At 38.2% G+C, this 22186-nt stretch overlaps 1 protein-coding gene across 1 annotated transcript in view; it reads right to left on the reverse strand.

Annotated features, from left to right (window-relative positions):
• LOC122793396 (nesprin-1-like) overlaps positions 1-22186 on the reverse strand; it is an 876647-nt gene that overhangs the window by 804889 nt on the left and 49572 nt on the right. The window contains exon 3 of the mRNA XM_044061803.1: positions 21481-21564. Coding sequence (XP_043917738.1) covers positions 21481-21564 — 84 coding nt within the window. The remainder of the gene's footprint in view (positions 1-21480; positions 21565-22186) is intronic.

Genomic DNA, 22186 nt, shown 5'->3' on the forward strand with positions numbered 1-22186 from the left:
ATCATAGGCCATTAACAGGTGTGTATCTGTTAAAATGAACAGATATACAGATATGAACACACTGGTCTGTACCTTCCTGCATGTTGTCATGTATTTCTATGGGTCTATATTACGTTATAGAACTTTTAAAAGTTCGAACGTCGTATGGTCGACACCATATGATCAAACTTTTAAAAGTTCGAAAATCTAATAAAAAAAATAGACCACAGAAAAAACCTACCTGAACGTTTTAAGCAGGTGGGCAAGCCACCCTGTACCTCCCACACTCCCCTCTTTAAATATACCAACTCCAAGATCACACTACAGTGCAGGAAAGGGAAAACTTCCCATTCCATATTGTATGGAGATCTCCATTGAAACGTTTGAACTTTTAAAAGTTCGATCATATGGTATATGACGTTCGAACTTTTAAAAGTTCGATATCATAAAATAAACCCATTTCCATAGCTCTGTAGACTTTTGGCTTTTCTCGGTCAGGGGTCGCCACAGCGGAACTCTGGTCCACTCATGATTGGCAGTGGAGTGTTACGGTGCAGAGTTGCCAGCCCGATGCCCAACCTTCAGTGAAGGCACGCCCATTCACACTCGCACCTACCTGCATGTCTTTAACGTTACTCGACCGCGGGGAGGACATGCAGACTCCACACAGAATCAAATGGGAGAACCTCTTGCTGTGAGGTGACAACGCTAACCGCTGCACCACCGTGGCTCCATTTCCATAGCTCTGTAACCAGTCTTATTCCTTTCAACATCTTTAAAACTGCTTACTTTGGGGCCTAATAAACATGTTTGCTCTCTTCTCTGCTTACAATCTAGCCATAACCAGCTGAAACTATAAACTTATCAGAAGCATCCATCTATAAAAGGATTTGGTTTATGCATATTAATGTTACGAATCAAGGTAATTCAAAGCTAACTATGATAAAAACAGAGTTGTGACTTCTGCAAAACTCTTGCAGGCTATGTCCTAAATGACATGCCTACTGATTATCAATGTCTAAGAGTGAGACCATCAAAACAGTTATTAACAGTTAATGCCTACTAACCTATTCTTTCCATATATGAAAATACCCTGTACTCCAAATTAAGCAAAAGACATAAAACATTTTGATTGATCATATGCATTCATGGCATTGTTGTAACTTAACTTTAAGTCTAATCGATTGTGTAATTTATCATTTGTAGTGCTGGTCTTGTACCATTCATCTAGCACCTGTTATAGCTCTATAAGACATAAATGAGCTTTACTTTTTGTTTATTTATTTGTTTCCTAATCAGGAAAGTGAAATGGTACGATGACTGTTTTCAGGCAGAACATGAGACAAATGTGCAAATGACAGACAAAGTGGGGTCAAATACATGTCATTAATTACAATGCATTTTAGCATTAGCAGTAACTCAAATAAAGAAAAAAATAACTTACAAGTAGCATAATGCCAGTAGAAAATGAATTAAAGCACTATACATGAACGGTTAGGACTAAGAACATGGCTGAAGTACAACATATACCCTGTGATTCAGAAAGCACCCCACCATGAATAGTAACAGCTGTAGCCAAAAGGGACTGTTTCCATGATTGTGGAAAATGTGATTCAGAGACATTAACCACAGTGAGGAAATACCTCATTATTGGCCAACTTGAACATCTCTGAATCTCTGGTAATTACAGCCAGTGAAAATTATATCTTTCCTGCACAAGTCACCATTGACAGCCCATGCAATGCCTGGGCACAGGCTCCCAGATTCACACTATCACAAAATGGACACATGCATACACACACACACACACACACACACACACACACACACACACACACACACACACACACACACACACAGAGCTCCCCACATGATCACATGATCGCATTCTTCAAAGTCACACTACCTATTCACCTATACACACAAAAGCATGCACCTACCCTAGCTATTCCCTAATGAGCCTCCACCTCTGCAAACACCCTGACAGATACACAGTCACACACACACACACACACACACACACACACACACACACACACACACACACACACACACACACACACACACACAGCCCCCCACCTGATTGCACTCTTCACACACACACTCACCCATTCACCTATGCACAGAGAAGTAGGTACCTACCCTACCTATTCTCTAATGAGCCTCCACCTCTGCGAACATTCACGCAGTTAAACGGTCACACACAAACACACACACACACACACACGCACACACACACACACACACACACACACACACACACACACACACACACGTTCATGCACACGCAGGCACACACATATGCACACACTCTGACATATCTCTTATCTGTCTGTAAGTTGACTGAATGTCTCTGATGTATCCTCTTATTTTTGTACATCCCATCATAAATCACTGATCCTTACAGTCAGGCAATAATGCTAGACAATAGTTTCATTCTTCTAATTGTTCTGTAAGTGCATGTGATGACAGGCCTGTTGCTCTGCTAACTTTTATTTGAGTGGAAGTAATAGCTTAAAACTTCTCCCCAGTGTTGTCAAGTGCTACCCCAGCTTTGAACCAAAGCCTCGGCACAGTCCAGGTATAGGTCACCACCCCTGCCTCCACACACACAACACACACACACACACACACACACACACACACACACACACACACACACACACACACACACACACACACACACCACCATTCCTCACAAGTGTTACAAATTTTACAGACTGTTCCTGAGATTGCCTCTTGTATGTGCCCTGTCCCCTGTAATTCATCAACATTTGTAGTCGGTCGATAATGCTAGACTTTAGTGCTTCATACTACTTCGAGGTTACTACAAACAAAAATAAAAATCTAGCAAGGCTAGACTTTCCACTGTGTGATTCCTTAAACCTCTCATATTAGACGCAATATGAGATACATGCAAATGACCCTTTAAGGACATCAGGTGCTTCAGCTGTTTGGCAATTTTGAATGCTCATGACTTTTTTCTCTTTAAGTCTATTAATAGCCAGTCTCAGACCAGTAAAGCCAAACTCTACCAGGTTAGGACATGCATGTTTCAACCTTTGTACAGCATCATCAGCACAGCATACATGGAATGTGGCTAACCTTTAGAAACACAGGATCATCATACCCAGCTGATACCCATAACCATTAGGGTGTCTGCAAAATATCCCAAACAACAAACTAAAACAATGAGTAAAAAGGTCACACAAACAAACCAATCAGTACAAACCAAAAGAAAAATCTAGCATGGCTAGACTTTCCACTGTGTGATTCCTTAAACTTATTGTATTAGAGGCAACATGGGATATATGCAAATGACCCTTTAAGGACATCAGGTGCTTCAGCTGTATGGCAATTCTAATTGTCCATGACTTTTTTCTTTTTAAGTATATTATGGACAATTTCAGCCAATAAAGCCAAACCACACTAGCTGTGGACATGCATGCTTCAGCCTTCTTATGGCATCAGCAGCACAGCATAAGTGGAATGTTTAGCAGAAACACAAGGTTGCTAGTGGGGTTTGGGCCAGACCTCTCAATTTTCTCCAATAACTCGGTTTTTACCGAGTTTTGGAGTCCCAATAATGGGGTGCCACGATTCTCGAGTGGCATCCCATTATTTCCAATTTTTCAATCAATTTTTTAGATTTTCGCGCTTTTGGAGCTGATGTCATCGATGGCACAGAAGGATTTATTCTCTTCAACCCCAGAGCTGAGCCACGGATTTCTTTATTTAACTGTAGAGCTGAACCATGGATTTCTTTATGCAGAGCTGACTGAGCCAGAAGGTACTGTCTTTGGCATTATATACAATTAACTGCAGAGCCATGGAGTGTAGATAAGTCAGCAAATGCACAAGGTGTGTGTGTGTGTGTGTGTGTGTGTGTGTGTGTGTGTGTGTGTGTGTGTGTATGAAAATGCCCCAACGGAATACATCTGGTGGCTAGAGGTACTCAGGTTCAAACCCTGTACCTTGGGTGCAGATAAAAAGAGCCTAAACTCAATAGCTACCATCATTTGTGATTTTATGCCTCACATTTTTGTTCTGTTCCTCATTAAATCTCTGGTTTTCAGGAGCAATAAAACAAAACCTTTTATTCTTGCAATTTTCTAAGTTTATAAGATCAGTATTTGAAATGTGTCTCTATTTTGGGGCTGTATTCCCCCATTATGGCTTTGTTCTGTATTTTTGTGCTAAGAGGTTGAGAGCTATTGTGAGAAGTGAGAACTGAATTCACTAAATGATAGCCATTTAAGTTTGTCTACATGTCTTTCAGGAAACTGCTGATTTAGCTTAGTGGTATGTTGCTCTGACTGTAGGGCATAGGGTTCTGGGTTCAAGAGTTGGCAGTGAAATGTATGGTGGTAACACACCATTTCATGCAAGTAACTTTCCAAAATTATACAAGAAATTATTAAAATGTGTCCCGACTCCCTGGTGTCTGGCCTTTTGCCCCCCCCCCCCCATTGAAAATAAGTGCAAGAAGCTGTGCAACATGCCTATGACTTACACTACTTTGATTCTGTATTTGTATTTATATATGTATTATGTATATATTATATAAAATGTTCAAACAATAAATTTAAAATGCAATTGTGTGTGGAAGTAGACTGTTATCATGGAAATGTTCTGAATAGGACAGTTTTGTCATTGTTGGTGCATGTATTTTGCTTCACTGCCTACTGGAAAAAATGTTCAAACAATAAATTTGAAATGCAATTGTCAGTGGAAGTAGACTTTTCTGATGGGAATGTTCTGAATAGGGCAGTTTTGTCATTATTGGTTAATGCATTTTTGTTTCATTGCCTACTGGAAAAATGTTTAAACAATAAATTTAAAATGCGCTCTAACTTAGGTCTAACAGGTGTGCTGTATTATACAAGGAATATAATTTAATAAAGTCAGGAAGGTGTATCAAAGAACACATGTATGTTTCTTGTTTTGTGTGCAAGGGGCCTCTGATTTGAAAACAGCCCAAAGGTAATATTTATCCAGCACTGGCCACATGCATTTTTTTGGATGTGGTGTGGGTTTTAATGCTGTTTCAATGAATGTGAGTTTCAAGGGCAGAGAAGTTTTAATGCCAAGTCTATTTTCATTGTGAGACAGTATTGCTTTGTTTAGCAGATATCTGTTAGTGTTTGTGCATTGTGCTATAAAATGTAAAAAAATAAAATCCAGATAATCATTATAGAAGTAAAGCAGTATGCACACATTAGTGTTTATGGTAAATGGGGTGAAATAGCCAAGTAATGGGACACTGCAATGGCTGCAAGGGGACTTTGGTGCTATATTTTGGCTCTGTTCTTCAGTTTGCATTTGAAAGTTGGCATCCCACAATTCCATTGGAGTGGGCGGGATTGTGTAATTATTTATGCAAATTTTACGTTAATCAGCGTGCAGATTTGTACCTATTTTACATGGGCCTTGTCCAGATTTTTGATGTTTCCAGGTTGAGAGGTATGGTTTGGCCTAATATTGTACCACCAACGACCAGCAAAAAAATGATAGTAGACACCAACACGAAAGCAATTTTTCTGTTATTCCTTTTATTAAAGAATAAACATATTCCAGACCAGTTTCGGCTATCCAGCCTTTCTCAATGGATTTCAAAAGTTTTAATATATTAAAAATTTCACCTGTATTTATAGTAATCCCTGATTGAAAGGAAACAGTGGTATAGCTCAACCTAGTGGGTGGAGTATCCAAATGCACATTATATTTCCTAAATGGGCTACTGTGCTTAATAAATAAGCAATAAAAACAGCAGTTTTATAACTGTGTAATGTGCTACATAATGTTGGGAAGACCGAAAAGGTTTTTTAATAAGTGGTCTAACATACCTACAAACAAATCATAATAAGAGCCAAAAAACATACTGCAAAAGATTAGTACTAACTAATGCTGTAGTCTATACTGTCCATTGTATCCATGTTCTAGACATATGATATTATAAACCACAGTTGTTAATATATGAAATATAACTTAATCTCTGCTGAAAATAAATATCCAAGCTTTGATAACAAATATAACTAGTGAAAGTACATTATACAATCAGCAGACTAATCATTAATGAAATTGTTTAAGAAATTTTTCTATGATACACCAAGCTGAATTCTGCATGACATGGGTATTTTATGTGAAATACCTAGTGTTTTATAGAATTATTATTGTTAGTCAGAAAAATGTACAATCTATGACTATTTGTAGATACCCATATCAATACACATTGTTGACATCTGAATACACTCCAATTCCATGGAAAAAATATAACTTATCAATGTTTAGTTTGACAAATAAACAAATTTGGATAACACAATCACCCTGATATTACTCCAACTGATCCAGGATAGCCACATGATCAGTGTGAATCTGCTGGTTACCAGGTGGTTCATAAATGATCATTCAGACCCGGCGAAAATAGACCCCCAAGTTTGGTAATCCAATATTGTTCTTTGTGGTTCAGAATTGTATGCCAACCCTGTTGGTTACTTCTGTCCCCCTTGATTTTATCAATAATCATGAAAATACAATGAGCATTGGGATGTTGGATAGTATGTTTATATAGCGCATTTGTTTCTTTTTTATTCCTAATATCACTTCTATGTTCAGTCATACGTATTCTTAGTGATCTTGATGTCTGACCAACATAAAATGCTTTGCACCGACAAGTGGCTAAATAGATAACCCATGTACTGCTGCAGTTTCCAAACACCCTAATTTGATATACACGGTTTGTGTTAGCACTAGTAAATTCCTTAAGTGTACTAATCTGTGAACAAGAACTACAGTGGCCACAAGGGAAGGTACCTAGAAGCTTGTCACCCATTATGGTAGTTTGTTGGTATATTGCACCTCCCCCTTCTTTATGTTTATAGTGTGAAAAAAGATTCCCTAATGTTTTACCTTGTCTGAATGATACCTGGCACCTGGGGCCCAATAGTGTTCTCAACTTGTCATGTGCCAAAAGAATGTTCCAGTTTGAATTCAGAACATCCCTAACCAAATGTTGATTTCTGCCATAAGTGGTCACGAACCTCAGAGTAGAATCTGTCTTAGTATTACTAGATCTCTTGTATTGTAACAAGGTTGTTCTATCCAAGGTATTACACCATTGGTATGTTCATTGTGAACTTTTACTCGTAAGCATGCACTTTGGCAAGGTTTTGACAAGCGCAAGTAGTAGCACACCCATATTCTATTTTAATTTGGTTGTAATATAAATTTTAAAATGTGCATAGTATAAAAAAATGTTTTAATTTAATATGAGACAGGGTATGTAATGATAAGTTTTTGAATTGTAGGGAGCTATGCCTATGTAATACATTTGAATTGTCAGGATAATTTGTATATAATTTGTATGCATTTTATGGGTAGGTTATTTAATTAAATGAATGGCAATTGTTTAGCTTTTAATTGCATTATGATTGTCTAATTAGCACAAGCAGCTATTTAAGCTGATGTTTCAGAATGTCTTAACAACTTGACAAAGCTAGGAACATCCTAGCGAAAGCACTTGTGATACGTGACTTTGGTGTGGTTTTCTACAATAAAGACCAGTTTTTTGGATTTACTTGAATCTTGTGGTGTCATCTTCGTGGCAGTCGAATTTTGTTATTAGTACTAACTAATGCTGTAGTCTATACTGTCCATTGTATCCATGTTCTGGACATATAATATTATAAACCACAGTTGTTAATATATGAAATATAACTTAATCTCTGCTGAAAATAAATATCCAAGCTTTGATAACAAATATAACTAGTGAAAGTACATTATACAATCAGCAGACTAATCATTAATGAAATTGTTTAAGAAATTTTTCTACGATACACCAAGCTGAATTCTGCATGACATGGGTATTTTATGTGAAATACCTAGTGTTTTACAGAATTATTATTGTTAGTCACAAAAATGTACAATCTATGACTATTTGTAGATACCCATATCAATACACATTGTTGACATCTGAATACACTCCAATTCCAAGGAAAAAATATAACTTATCAATGTTTAGTTTGACAAATAAACAAATTTGGATAACACAATCACCCTGATATTACTCCAACTGATCCAGGTTAGCCACATGATCAGTGTGAATCATCTGGTTACCAGGTGGTTCATAAATGATCATTCAGACCCGGCGAAAATAGACCCCCAAGGTTGGTAATCCAATATTGTTCTTTGTGGTTCAGAATTGTATGCCAACCCTGTTGGTTACTTCTGTCCCCCTTGATTTTATCAATAATCATGAACATAAAATGAGCATTGGGATGTTGGATAGTATGTTTATATAGCGCATTTGTTTCTTTTTTATTCCTAATATCACTTCTGTGTTCAGTCATACATATTCTTAGTGATCGCTCCTCCCCATCCTCCCACACAACCTCCTTTTCTCTTAAACCTACCCCCACTTCCTATATTAGATCACTCCTCAGTAAACTTAAAACCTGCTCCCCTTCTCCTGATAACTTGCCACCTCTCTACCTTAAATTAACAGCTTCTTCCATTGCATATCCCATCTTCATACTAATCAATGTCAATCCAGGAAAATATAGTCCCTGATATCTGGAAGAAATTCTTTGTTATTCCCTTATGTAAAGGAGGAAACTTCACCTACCCCTCTAACTTCAGGCCCATTGTTTTTCTGTCTCCCCTTTCTAAGATTCTTAAAAAGTGCATTCATACACAGCTCATTGCACATCTTGTTCAAAAAAATCTATTATACCATGACCCCCCATTAATATTCCAAAACGTGCACGCTGATTGGCCAGCATGCACGTTGTAAATCGACTTATACTAATGGAAAAAGGTCCAGTCGCCCGGACTTTTTCCATTAGTATAAGTCTCTTTTAAAACACTGTCTTGCTATGTTAAAAGAGTTTAACATAGCGACACAGGTTTAAAAAAAGCAACAGAGATCTCCGTTGCTTTTTTTAAAGCTGTCTCGCTATGTTAAACTCCTTTAACATAGCTTAATAATGTAAAAAGCAACGGAGATCTTGCTTTCTCCGTTGCTTTTTTTTAAAACCTGTCTCGCTATGTTAAATGGGTTTAACATAGCCAGACAGCTTTAAAATAAGCAACGGAGATCTCCGTTGCTTATTTTAAAGCTGTCTCGCTATGTTAAACGCATTTAACATAGCAAGACAGGTTTAAAAAAAAAAAAGCAACGGAGAAAGCAACATCTCTGTTGCTTTTTAGTGTTTCGCTATGTTAAATGGGTTTAACATAGCGAGACAGCTTTAAAATAAGCAACGGACATCTCCGTTGCTTATTTTAAAGCTGTCTCGCTATGTTAAACCCATTTAACATAGCAAAACAGTAAAAAGCAATGGAGATCTTGCTTTCTCCGTTGCTTTTGGCCACAGCTCTGATGTACTGCGTAGGCATGCGCAGTACATCAGAACTGCCGCAGATACCAGACAGCTGTGGAAGTAATTATTTCTTTTCTTAAATAATGTCATAGTATAATAGCAATAACCCACTTCTGGGTGTGGGTAATGCGGGATTTACCTACGGTTGTCTTTGTTTGGTCCCTCGGGCTTCACCCTCGGGACCAAACCACGCCAACCGTGGGTAAATCCCGCATTACCCACACCCAGGCATGGGTTATTGCTATACTCACCCCTACACAACACAGTTTTTGCCCTCATCACAGCACAACCACAGCACTACTATAATTTACACATACTATCTCTACATCTCTTGGCAATGACAAATTAGTCTCATGCCTATTCCTCCATTTCTCTAAAGCCTTTGACGCTGTCTCTCACAACCTTCTTCTTACCAGATTTGCCTGCCTTAATCATTCCAACTCTAAAATAGACTACAAGATGTGAAATGGGTCACTGCAACTTCTCCATTTCTCCCTGTTCAAATCGGTAATTTCCACCTCTGACAATGTACCTAAGGCTACTCACCCTCACCCAAGAATCTCTGCACTGTGTTGAAAAATGGCTCACAACCAACCAACTTTTACTTAACCCTAATAAAACAAAACTCCTCCTCTTCCTCCCTAAGTCTCTCCAATACCTCAAATCCACCTTCACAGTCTCCTCACTAAACAACACTACTATCAAGGTTGAACACCACACTAAACTACTTGGGGTTATCATCGATGATCAACTTAAATTTGACCTACACATCAATAACTTCATCGAAAATACCCACCAAAAACTAGGCCTACTCTATTAAACAAAATGTTCCTGACACAAGAATCTAAACTCTCTTTAGCTCAGGCCTATCTACTTCTTACCCTACTATATGCTGCCCCAATCCTAACTAACCTTCAAAAGAATTGTTCTACTAAACTTGAATTCACATACAACAAAATAACTAGATTTGCCAGCAGCCTTCTCTTTCACTCACACCACTGCCTTTCTCTAAAAAAAATCCACTGTCTAGAATTTCACCATTAGCTCCTTCTACCTCACCTACACCTGGCTCACTCCATCCTTCACCAACTACTAGCCTGTCCTACTTTCGCAAATCTCATCATTCCCTGTGTTCCTACCTGTGAACTTCGCAGCTCTGACCAACACCTCCTTCAAATCTACATACCCAATAAATCCATTGGCAAACTATGTTATAATCAGTCACCTCTACCATTACATCAGGCAGAGCCCTTCACTAACAATCTTCAAGAGGAACCTTGACGAGTGGATGGGTAACAGAAAATACACCCCTGGGATCATTTCATTGGCTCTGCTTGACAGAGGATCACTTAATTAATCAATGGGGCAGTGAAAGCTGACACACTCTGGCTAGGCTTATAAATGCCCTCGGGCAGATAGCCTAGTACCTACCTATGAACCTATGAACCTCTGCTTGGGACAAGCTGTCCCTCTACATTCGATCAATTCATAACACTGACTGTTTCAAACAAGCTTTAAAAGAGTATCTGCTAAAGACATGGACTTGCTCCTGTACTGATCCAGCTTAACTTCCACCTCCACACTCTCTTCCAATCTCTTCCATGCATAATAACTGCCTCTGTCACTCCTGTCCTGGAGTGTTTATTCATCATAAGTCTATAGTTCTGTAAGATATATTAATTTGTCTATCTTCAGGTTTGAACTCTTACAGGCATTCCTCTTTACGGTATTCTCCTCTCTGTCTCTGCAATTCTTTTTCCTGACTTTTTACTTTATCTCTAGTAGGGCACCTTGCAACAGTAAGGAACTGTACATCTACTATTTTATTTCACTTCACTGTTCTTTGCTGACTGTTAAGTTGTATGGTATTGTTGTTTCTTAGGCTAAGTTTTGCCTTACTCCTGTAATGATTTTTAACTTGATTATTTGTGACATATCTCTGCTTTTACTTATTTGTACTAAGTTTGGTATAATTATTTTTCTGACTATGTATTGGATAAAACTGTATATCTCTAATGTTAAACTAAGTATTACAGTATTAATATTCTATTGGAGCTTTTCTTCTTGGGTTTCCACCGAAAAATGGCATCTGCCCAGTCGGACTAACCCGGCTAACAAATGTCAGATAAACAAATAAATAAACAGATAAAAAAAAATAATAAGGCCCTTCATTAATCTATCTACATTGCTGGCAAAAGCAACATTTGGAGGTACTTCCCTTCTTTCACCATTCTACTTTATTTGCTTTTCTCTATATCAAAAACTTTTAAACCCTCAACTTTCTCTTACTGTTTGAAATAGTCCATGATTATCCTTCAAAATCTTCAAACTTCTGCAACGTATCTGTAATAAAGCCCTGCTGCCTGTATTAAATCCAAGCAGTAAGGAAAACGACCAGCATCTTTGAGGACTCTAATGTTGCTAACCTCCTTCACCATGAATTGCTTTGTGACATACATGAAAGTTACTAATGGTCACTGAAATAAGCAAATTGCTCTTACAAATATTTTTTATATGTACATGGTTGACTTGTCAGATCAGTAGGTAATAAAATGTGTGCAACATTTTATGGTTAGGAAGGACAAGAACAAGATTTTAGGCTATGGTAAATAACCTTATTAAAAATCTACCAAACAAGAATTGATGCAATTTAGGGAGAGACAGCTGCACATATTTTCTGCATTTTAATTGTACTTTACATAGCAACAGATCTATTCCCAGAGGGCCAATTTTATGTCAAGGTAGTGTTTACTGTTTTTGCTGACATGGTGGAGCATAAAACATTAACTATCCCATGGTTTCTGCTGTAAAATCTGGAATTATTTTTGCCTTACTTCCTTTCATAACAGTTAAGCTTATTTCTTCTCTGAGCAAAAATCATGTAAGCAATAATACTACTGAATGCCTGAAATCATAAGCAATAAGCAGTTTTTAAAATTTTCCTTTACTGCTAGAGAAGTTCAGTTGGGTATGACATGTGAAATGTACTTTTGAGAAGTGATTACTAAACTAAAGGTTGTAAGAGTCTATACAATCAAGTTAAAGTAAACTATTTCACTGTTATACTTTTTAGTAAATAGCTCAATGCTTATTATGCAGTTTACAGTTTAGCAATGCAACAACTGTAATGCCAATGAATATTCAAGCAAATGTATTTGTTAACTAGATACAAATGCCTCTTTACTAGGGCAACTCAAGAGTTACGGTTGGTGAAATGACACAAAGTCAAATGGTAGGCTCACAGGTTCAAAGGTTATTACTAGGCTGCTTTTCAGATAGATCATTCATAGCCCAGCCATCACAAGTTCTACTACTTACTTTCCCATGAGGATAGAAGGGCCAGTCCTGTGGTAAATTTAAATTTTAAAACAAACAAAAAATAAAATAAAACAGATTTCAACTCCAAGCTTAAAACTTTACTTTAATAAAAGATAAGGTTGCAAAGCTTTCGGGGAAAACCCTTCATCAGTGCAAAAAAAAAAAAAAGTTTAAAATGGAGGTTTTACACACAGCACATGACCCTAATAGCCAACGAAGAACATTTCCTATTATGCAATTTATAAAAGTTAAAGACTTAAAGAGACAGAACCATGTATATGAAAACATACACATACTAGTTAATAACAACTTCAAAATATTCATAAAACTGTTAAGCAGTCATTTCAATTTCATTTGCTGACTTTTTAAAACAGGTTTGAAACTAACAGATGCATTCAAACCAGGGTCTCTGTTGGCTTGTAGTCTTAAAAGCCAGCAATATTCTGCGACCTCTGTAGCATTCAAAATATCACTCCCCTCTCACTTTAGGGAAAATTATTTCTATCACCCTAAATTTAAAGATGTTTGCCGGACCACTATCTTTAACATGTTTAGCTAAAGAATTAGTCAATACACTTCTTCTAATATCTGATAAATTTTCAGATATTCTTTCTTTAAACGTCCTACTGCATTTGCCTACATAGAAACTCTTACAGGAAACACACATGGCTAACTAGACTAGATTTTCAGTATTGCATGTGGAGAAGCATTTCAACTCAAACAACTTTTTAGTTTGAGGATGTTCAAAAACAATGCCAGTTTCCAAATACTTACAAAAAATTCAATTATAACATGGAAAGGTAACTCCTTTTACTTCCTACAGGCTCAGAGTTATTGACACTCATTTCTCTATAAATGAGGTTTGGAACAGACCATTTTGTCCTGGGACATCTTCAAATGGGGTCAGTTACATAGGCTAGCAGGAATTAAGAGAATAAGGGGAGGATAGGGTTAAATGGGATGGAGGTATGTTTAGGAGGAAATTAGGTAAGGGTAGGGAGGGGCTTAGATGGTTTTGTCAAGTGTAACTGAGGTAGGAGTCACATTTTGGCATGAACTTGCTAGATGGCAGGTTCATGTCTGAGATGACCTAGGTATACTGGTGTCAGGTAGGCTTTGGTTAGTTAGTGGAGGTGAGTAATTGATTATATAGCTATATCTACCTATTGATTTTGTTCTCCTTCTCTCTTTTCAGTTGAGTTCAGGCTCAGCTGGTTGGGTGATATTAGTTTGGGATGATAGCAATTTAAGGTCACAAGGTAATGAGTATGCCCTCTCCCATGTCATATTGGTTTCTGGCTCTCTTTGACTCATTGCAGTTGGGTAAAGGAAACCAACAGGGAAATAAATGCCAAAAACATCTAACAAAATAGTTGCAGTTAGTTATAAGGCAGCACAATACATAACATTGTGCTTAATATTTATCGAATAGTAGGTACATGTGGTGTAGCGGTAATACAGTATGTTCGATCCACCTCTTAATATTTGCACTTCCTTTTACTTCTTGCAGATTCATGTTGCATACTGAAAGGGTGAGGGTCTGATTTACATTCTGGAAGCAATATATATGTTCCCCCCTCTATATATAAAAATGATAATGATAGAAGTAGAGTAATGGCAGGCATTTGAGTTTAGGTCCAGTTTCAGACTGCAGATCTGTTAGGGAAGACAGGCTGATGCAAAGTCAGTTATTACCGTTGCTTGCTTATCTTGCTGTGAAGTAATGGCTTATGGGTTAGCATGGTGCTATGTCATTTGCTTGATTTGTGAAGCAAAGCAGTTTGGACAGGGCCTTTTAGTGTGCCAGGGTTGGGGATGTTTAACTGATAACTTTAAAGTATGGGGGAGGGGGCTGCAATAAGGTGAGGGGGTTTTGTTATAACTGGATTTGAGCAAGGATAGTGGGTTATTGGCATTTTATTATCATTGGCAGAAGAGTTCAACAGATAATCCAAGTAATCAGTGTCTTAATAAGATTTGAAACAGGAAAAGCTTTCTCAGGGAGTCAGTGCTAATAGTTTTGATGTGAATGAATTAAGATGAATAAATGTTTCTTACTTTGGTTCTCCAGTGATAGTCACTGATATTCCACAGTTCATAACTCTTAATAAGACCTTAAGATCACGCTTACGCTGCCAGAATTATGCTTGTGGACTACACTGTGTGCTGCATTTTTTTTTTAGCAAAGCTGTCTGTTATTGTAGCATGTTTACTCAAGGCTCTTTCTTGATATTTTGTTACAATAATTAAAATATTACAATGTGAATAGTCTGAGCCAAGTATCTTGCATGCTTAAAACTAAGAAATTAATCTACAGTTTTCTGATTCAAACAGCAGTCTGGAACAGAGATGCATCTGTTTGATTACAGAAAGTGTGCAGTGGTGTAATTTATATAGAGTTAACTTCAGCATTTTACAGGGTCATACACGTAACACTGATTAATAAATCAGCACAACTAGGAATGGATGTATTCTCAATAAGATGGATAGCTGCATGGCTTACAATAGGGCATGGCAAGTATCATACAGCAACTGGATAGGTGAAATCCTTGGTTACAGTCAGAGTGTCCCACAGGGCTCTGTCCTAGGCCCTTACGTGCTTAGATTGTATCTTTCAGACCTAACTTTTTCATCTGAGGTGTTCTACAGTCTATATGCAGATGACCTGAAATTGGGTAAACTAATTACATGTGTTACAGATAAGGCATGTCTGCAAAATAACTTGACTAAATTGACCATTTGGGCACAGGAAAATAATATGCTGATTTATGCATCAAAACTAAGCATATGCGATTTAGTAGGCATAGGCTGAAAGGTGAATATTTAATACAGCACACAGTAATTGAAATTGTAGACTCATTGAGGACCTGGTTTTCTAATCATATCAACCAATTGGTTAATGATAGTTATAGCACTATAGGTTGTATAAAAAGATTTGTAAAGTCTAGGAAATCAAAACAATGACGTCATTGTTAGTTACATTAGACCCAAACTTGAATATGGCATAACAATATGGAAAACCTATAAGAAAACAAGCATGTTTAAACTAGAAAGAGTACAATGGAAATAGACCAAGTGAATCCATGGATGTAAACAATTTAAGTTATTATGTAAGACCAAAATATCTGAATATAGTTCTCAGATTGGAGATCTAGTTAATGCAAGTGGTAAGGGGTGGGCGTAGTGTTTGGTTTGTCTTGTACACACAGGGTAGGGGGTTTGTTTCCCATCTTTACTTCTGTTAAGGCAAGGTGATTAATCTGTGTTTTTCCTTTTACAGATTGCAGAGGTGCAGAATCAAGTGGGCGTGATTGATGACTGAAGGGAAGGAGAGTTGGAGGTGTTTGGAGCCGGTTCAATGGATGCCATTGCTGCATGCGAGGTGCACAGGAAGGCCAAATATGGGCAGGTGCTGAGTGACCAGTGGTCAGCACCTTGATTAAATGCCTTTCAAAGGTAATGGATGCTTTATGTGGATTTTGATGGTTGGACTAGTGTATAATGGGATTGTGGATTTTGGTGCCGGAGTGGTGCATAAGGGGTTATGTAAGGAGGTATGTTTGGGTCAAGTTAAGGTAGGACTAGGGCTGTGATGGTGCAGGTACCATTGGATGTTGTCACCGATGGAATGGTGCATAAATGTTCTTGATTGGGGAGTGTAATGTAAACAGTTGCTGTCCTGCAGGAAATACTTAAGTTAGTTGATGTTGAGGGATTGGACATTCTGTTTGTTGGAGTTGTGTACAAAGGGGTCTCAGGGAATTTTATTTTATTCACAGTTTAGCAAGATATGTCAAGCTTGGTGTGGTTTGGGTAGTGTATTGACAAATAAAGGAATATGTTGAGGGCTGGGTACAGAAGAGTTGCGGATCTGTTATGGGGGCCTGGGGGTTTCTACAGGTGGGGTGGAATCGGAGTAATTACAGGCATAGGAAGTCACTAGGTTACTGGTGCTAGGGCCCTTAAAAGTAAGTTTATCTATATTCATTTTATTTATGGTTATTATGCACTTGTATTTAGAGGTAAGATATTCTGCTGGGGGAGGCTGGGTTGATGTCTGGTAGATGGTATGTTAACAAGTGTTTGTTTTGTACTCATTAAGGCATTTCAAGGTTGGTGCAGCTGGGTAGTGTAAGGCCAAGGGAGGACAAGGTTTGTTGAGGGCAAGTTATAGCAGGGTTTGATATTTGTTTAGAGGTAGTTTTGGGTTCTTACTGGTGGGAGGAGTGGCACTATTTCAGGAGCGGGGGTAGTTACTAGGTTAATAGCTCTAAGGTTTTGAAGAACTAGACAGCTTCAGGTAAGTAAGATTCCTTAATCCAGAGTACATTGCATGTTGCTTTTATTTAAGAGGGACATGGGTGAGTGTTGCCCATGTCCAAAAGAAATACAGATAGAGCTGTGGGGGGGGGGGATTTACACTTCAGGTTGGTGATAGGATATAATAGCACGACTATGGATGTTTTTTCTTTGCCTTAATTATGGCTAACAATGTTGTCGGGAACTACTTGGTGGGGAAAAGAGTGATATATTATTTCTAGAACAGGCCTTTTAATGCAATCATTTGTTTGTTTTTACATGGGTGTTAGTTGTGTCGTGAATCTTTGAGGGGTGGAGGAAATCTTACGGGTAGTTGTGTTAACACATCTTAAATCTCAATGGTGTTTTGTATGTGGTAGTAAATGCATTTTAAGAAGTTGATGAAGGAGATATGCCAGTAGTAGTGCATATTGTCGTTAAGAAGTTGCGATTATATGTCAATGAAGTATTTACAGTTTTTTCTTTTACAGATCCCTTGGAGGTTGCAAATGGAGATGGGCTGACTGGGCATTACTTGGTAGGTTGAATGAAGGTGGCTTTGACAGCCAAAAGAGGGGGTCAAGGTTGATGTCTTTTTGATGGAGTGGTGTGAAAAGAAGTCATGGTCTTCCAGCAAGGCAGCCACATATGGAATTATGTATTTTATTCAGAACAGTTACAACATAATGGTTTGTTTTGCTTGTTCAGGAGTGAATTTACACTGTATTTTTATTTATTTATTTTTCTGATTGCCTCAGGTCGGGTTGCAGCTTTCAGGGGTAGGGGATTAGTGGGTTGCATTGAGTAAGTGGGTTCAGGTGGTGAGCTACATGGGATGTTCTTGCATGGGAAGTGTGGCTTTGATTTACCGAACTTGAAGGAGAGTAAGGGTATGGTTTATTTTCTATATTCTAGATGGAGTTGGCATGTCACTAATTTTGTTTTGACCAGGTGGCATAGTGCATTTTCAAGCTGGTATATTGCTGGGGGCATTCAAGGGTACTGATAGAGCTAAGAAGGGTCAGATTGCTAAAGCTATCATGGGGTTTAGGTGCCTTACTGTTTAAAATGGGTAGTGGGTGTTAGCAAGGCGGCTGTTAAATGGTATTTGAAAGTTTTCAGGTTGTTTCTACATGTCATTGGGCAGGTTAAAGGAGGTTGCTATGTGAAGGGTGGAATGCAATTGCTTTTATTTAGTTTCGGTGGTTGGGGGTTGAGTTTTCCTGGTCCAGTGGCAGGTCATGCCCTGGTAATCATTAGGTAATTGCCAGGGGCTGGTAATTACCTGGTAATTATTGTACACTGAATGATGTTTGGCCTTATTCACTAATGGTGGCTAGATGATGAAAGTTTGGTAGAGAGAGGGGGAACAGCCTGGTCACGCTGGTGGGAGGGGAAGAGGGGCAGGCTTGCCCTCTTCTGTTCCTCCTCTGGTGATGGATGTGCAATTCAATAAGTTCGGAAGGAAAGTGAGTGGCTGCTCTGTTGGATAAGTTAATAAGCAAGCTGAGCTGCTTATATGGATGGTGGTGTAATACAATAAATTGAAGGTGAGCAGGAAAGCTGCCTCGTTAGTGCAAGCATAAGTGAGCAAGTGGGCGACGCTGCTTATCAAGAGTGAGCAGTTGCACTGCCCTTATGGTTATTTCATGTCTTCTTCCATGGGTGTTATTATCCCCTGTGTCATGTTTTGGTTGAAATTTATCATATTTACCGAATTTAATAAAGGTTGTCAAATGTCATTCGGTATTGTGCGTTTACTGAAGTGGACCAGGACAAATGAGGTTTAGAACAGACCATTTTGTACTGGGACAGCTTCAAATGGGGCCAGTTACAGAGGCTAGCAGGAATTAAGAGAAAAAGGGGAGGATAGGGTTAAATGGGATGGAGGGATATTTAGGAGGAAATGAGGTAAGGGTAGGGAGGGGGTAAGAGGGTTTTATCAAGTGTAACTGAGGTAGGAGTCACATTTTGGCGTGAACTTGCTACCCTCCCCTCTCCCCCTTTTTTATTAGTGGGGTTTGTGGTTATTTCAGTTTGGGAAGGTGGAGAAGAGGGGCAGACTTGCCCTCTTCTGTTCTCCCTCTGCTGATGGATGTGTACTTCAATAAGTTTGGAAGGAAAGTGAGCGGTTGCTCTGGTGGACAAGTTAATAAGCAAGCTGAGCTGCTTATATGAATGGTGGCGTAATTCAATAAATTGAAGGTAAGCGGGGAACGCTGCCTTGTTAGTGCAAAGGATAAGTGAGCAAGTGGGGGATGCTGCTTATCAAGGGTGAGTGGGTGTGATGCCCTTATAGTTATTTTATGTTTCCTTTCATGGATGTTATTATCACTGGTGTCATGTTTTGGTTGAAATTTTTAATATTTATGGAATTTAATAAAGGTCGTCAAATATCATTTAAATGCAAAACTAGGAGTCTTACCAATTAACTTGTTCGACTCTGGCATAGCAATCAATATGCTCCAATTATTTTTAATTATATTAATAATTCTGTTTGTATTAACACTATATTGTATGATGTATCTCACACCAGCATTCACTTCTTTATTCGAAGGGATGGGTGTCTGATTAGGAGCACAATACAGCCTGGCTTTACCTTCCCTTTCTTCATTGACATAAACCAAGATCTCATTCAAGACAGTGTCATCATACTCCTTTCCTTCAAACTCCCATCTATATTGTCTATATTGTGTTTGAGGAAGGTTAGGGAGCAAATTTGCTTCATATAAAGAGGATGTCTGTTCCAGAAGACAGGAATTGTTTATGAAAGGTATGTATTGAACTAGCAGGTTCTGTTTATACTGCAGTGGAGAATAAGATGTTGAGCATAGGTGTTCATGGTTTGATACATTTTAATGAATGCATGGGAGGTCACATAGGACTAGGTCATTTGAGGCCTTATATATAAAGCAGAAGTCACCCCTTAGGAGCATTTATGTGATAAAAAAGAGAGATAATGCTTTAAAGCAGTCTGTGTTGCTCATGAAATCAAGCCATTGATTCTCTTGCTGAAGAAAACATTGGAAGTTGGATAATGTGGTTGGCCAGGCACACACCAAAGGGAGATTTATATTCCATTACAGGTCTAATGAAGGAGGAGTAGAGAAGGATAATAACTTTATTAGATAAGAAAATATATCTTTCATGACCAGCTGTGTAAAGAAAGAACAGCTTTTTAACAATAGTAGATATATGGTGGTTGAAGGAGAATTCATTGTGTACAAAAGTACCCAGGTATATAATAAACAAATCAGTTCTGGTGAGGTGCAGCTTATATGGTATTTATATGGGTTTCTCAAAGGAGGGCAATATTATACTTTTTTAGAATTTAGCTGTAGGCCATCTCCTGGCACCACAGATTTCTATATCTTAGGTCCTCTTGGGGGATCTGAAAGCCCTCTGGAAAGATGATAATAGCTCCAAGTTGCAATAATCTACAAACTTTGTTAGCCACAGACCCTTAACATCAGCTTTAACCAAACGGAAATGACCATAGTACAGATCTCAAGGGGACCTCTATAACAGTGATCCTTTTGGCAGTGTGCCACCATTTTTAATTGACTGGGTTCAGTCAGTGAGCCATTTTGCTATCCAGTGAGCTATATAAGCATTTAGACTTAGTTTGATTAGCATATTGATAATGCAAGAATGTGGAATGGTATTGAAAGGCTTTGCCAGGTTAAGATATGTGATGTGTATGCATTTGCTCCCATTCAAAGTGTCTGTGACTTTTTCAAAGAAATTTATTAAGTTTAGTATCCAAGATCATCTTTTTACAAATCCAGAATGGTTTGGGTCCATGGACGCTAAGCTGTTGATATCTTTGTTTATGAGATCCATTATGACATGCTGCATTTCTTTACAAATAAGGGTGGGTCCACCCTTGTGGAGAGGGATGACCACAGCTACTCTCCATACTTTGGTTACAAAGCCAGTTTTAAAGAAGGGGGTGAACAGATTTAGTAGCAAGTATGGGGGAATGTGCTTAATACTGACAAGAAAGCAAACAGGCACGTCTGAACACAAAGAGCTAATGCTCTATACTTTAGACATTGCCCTTAGGGCTTGATCTGAGGTGATCAGTGGAGTGAGCATAGATGTATTGACATGTGGGTAAAAGTCTGTATGAGACAGGGGGTAATGTCTAAGCTAAATTTATCTTCTAGGATGTTTGCTGTGTTTTCAGGGACTGAGTATGTACTACTGCTATGTATTAGCTCAATGTAGTGTCAGGCATTGTTTCTAAAGCGTCTAATGTAGTCGAGAAAGGCTTTATAAAAATGTCAATGTGGTAAGCGAATGGGATAATGAAGGAATCAAACCCAGGGTTGCAAGATGAACCTCATCAGCAGCTCATTTTCTGCAATGCTCTGTTGTTAAATGGCCAGGCTATTGAGTTGTGTGATATGTCCAAAGTCAATGAAAATAATTGCTTAACAGATTTTGCTAGACATGCACAAAGACAGTAACATATTTTCATTATGAAAACACTAACACTTACCCGTCTTCCTTCAAGAAATTTTAGGGCTGCACCAATGTTTGCAATGCAGTGAATGCGCCTCAAGTTACGACCCTGTTCCCACCGCTAAAAATGAAAGAAAGAATGCACACTTTACTCAAAAATTCAGAACCAAGTAGGAAAAGTAAAGCTTGGAATGCCAAAAAATCTTTATTTCACTTTATTTCACTAATAATCATGTAACAGTCATTAGCCCTTTGACCATGGATTTATCATAAGGATGTGAACCAAGAGCAATTGCTTCTGAGTACTACTACAGACACTATCAGATCAGCTACATGTCATTGGTATCACATCATCTAATGCATGCAATATTGTATGTAGTCTTTGTTACCTCATGGGATACTTACTGTTGCACTGAAGTTGTAAGCTGTACAGCAGAAAGTAAATCACTGAACCATGTAGAACACTTGGCCAACAGACAATGGCTAAGAAAATGTTACATTAAATTATTCAGTAATACAGTGGACAGAAAATATATGTGCTTACAGACAAGTCCTAATGAAAATGTGAGCGCTAAGTAAAAAAACAAACAAAGGAAATGGAAACAGGCTACAACATGAATTATAAGGTGGGCATGTTAAACATCCAACAACTGCAGTATACCCACCTACGTCATAATATGCAATGAATGCAAGTTGTAGTGCTGGGCAGGGAAACATGATGGGGTATATGACCATGTTAGTGG

The sequence above is a fragment of the Protopterus annectens genome, chromosome 1.part0 (genome assembly GCF_019279795.1).
Source record: "Protopterus annectens isolate FY-2018-M chromosome 1.part0, PAN1.0, whole genome shotgun sequence".
NCBI lineage: Eukaryota > Metazoa > Chordata > Ceratodontiformes > Protopteridae > Protopterus > Protopterus annectens.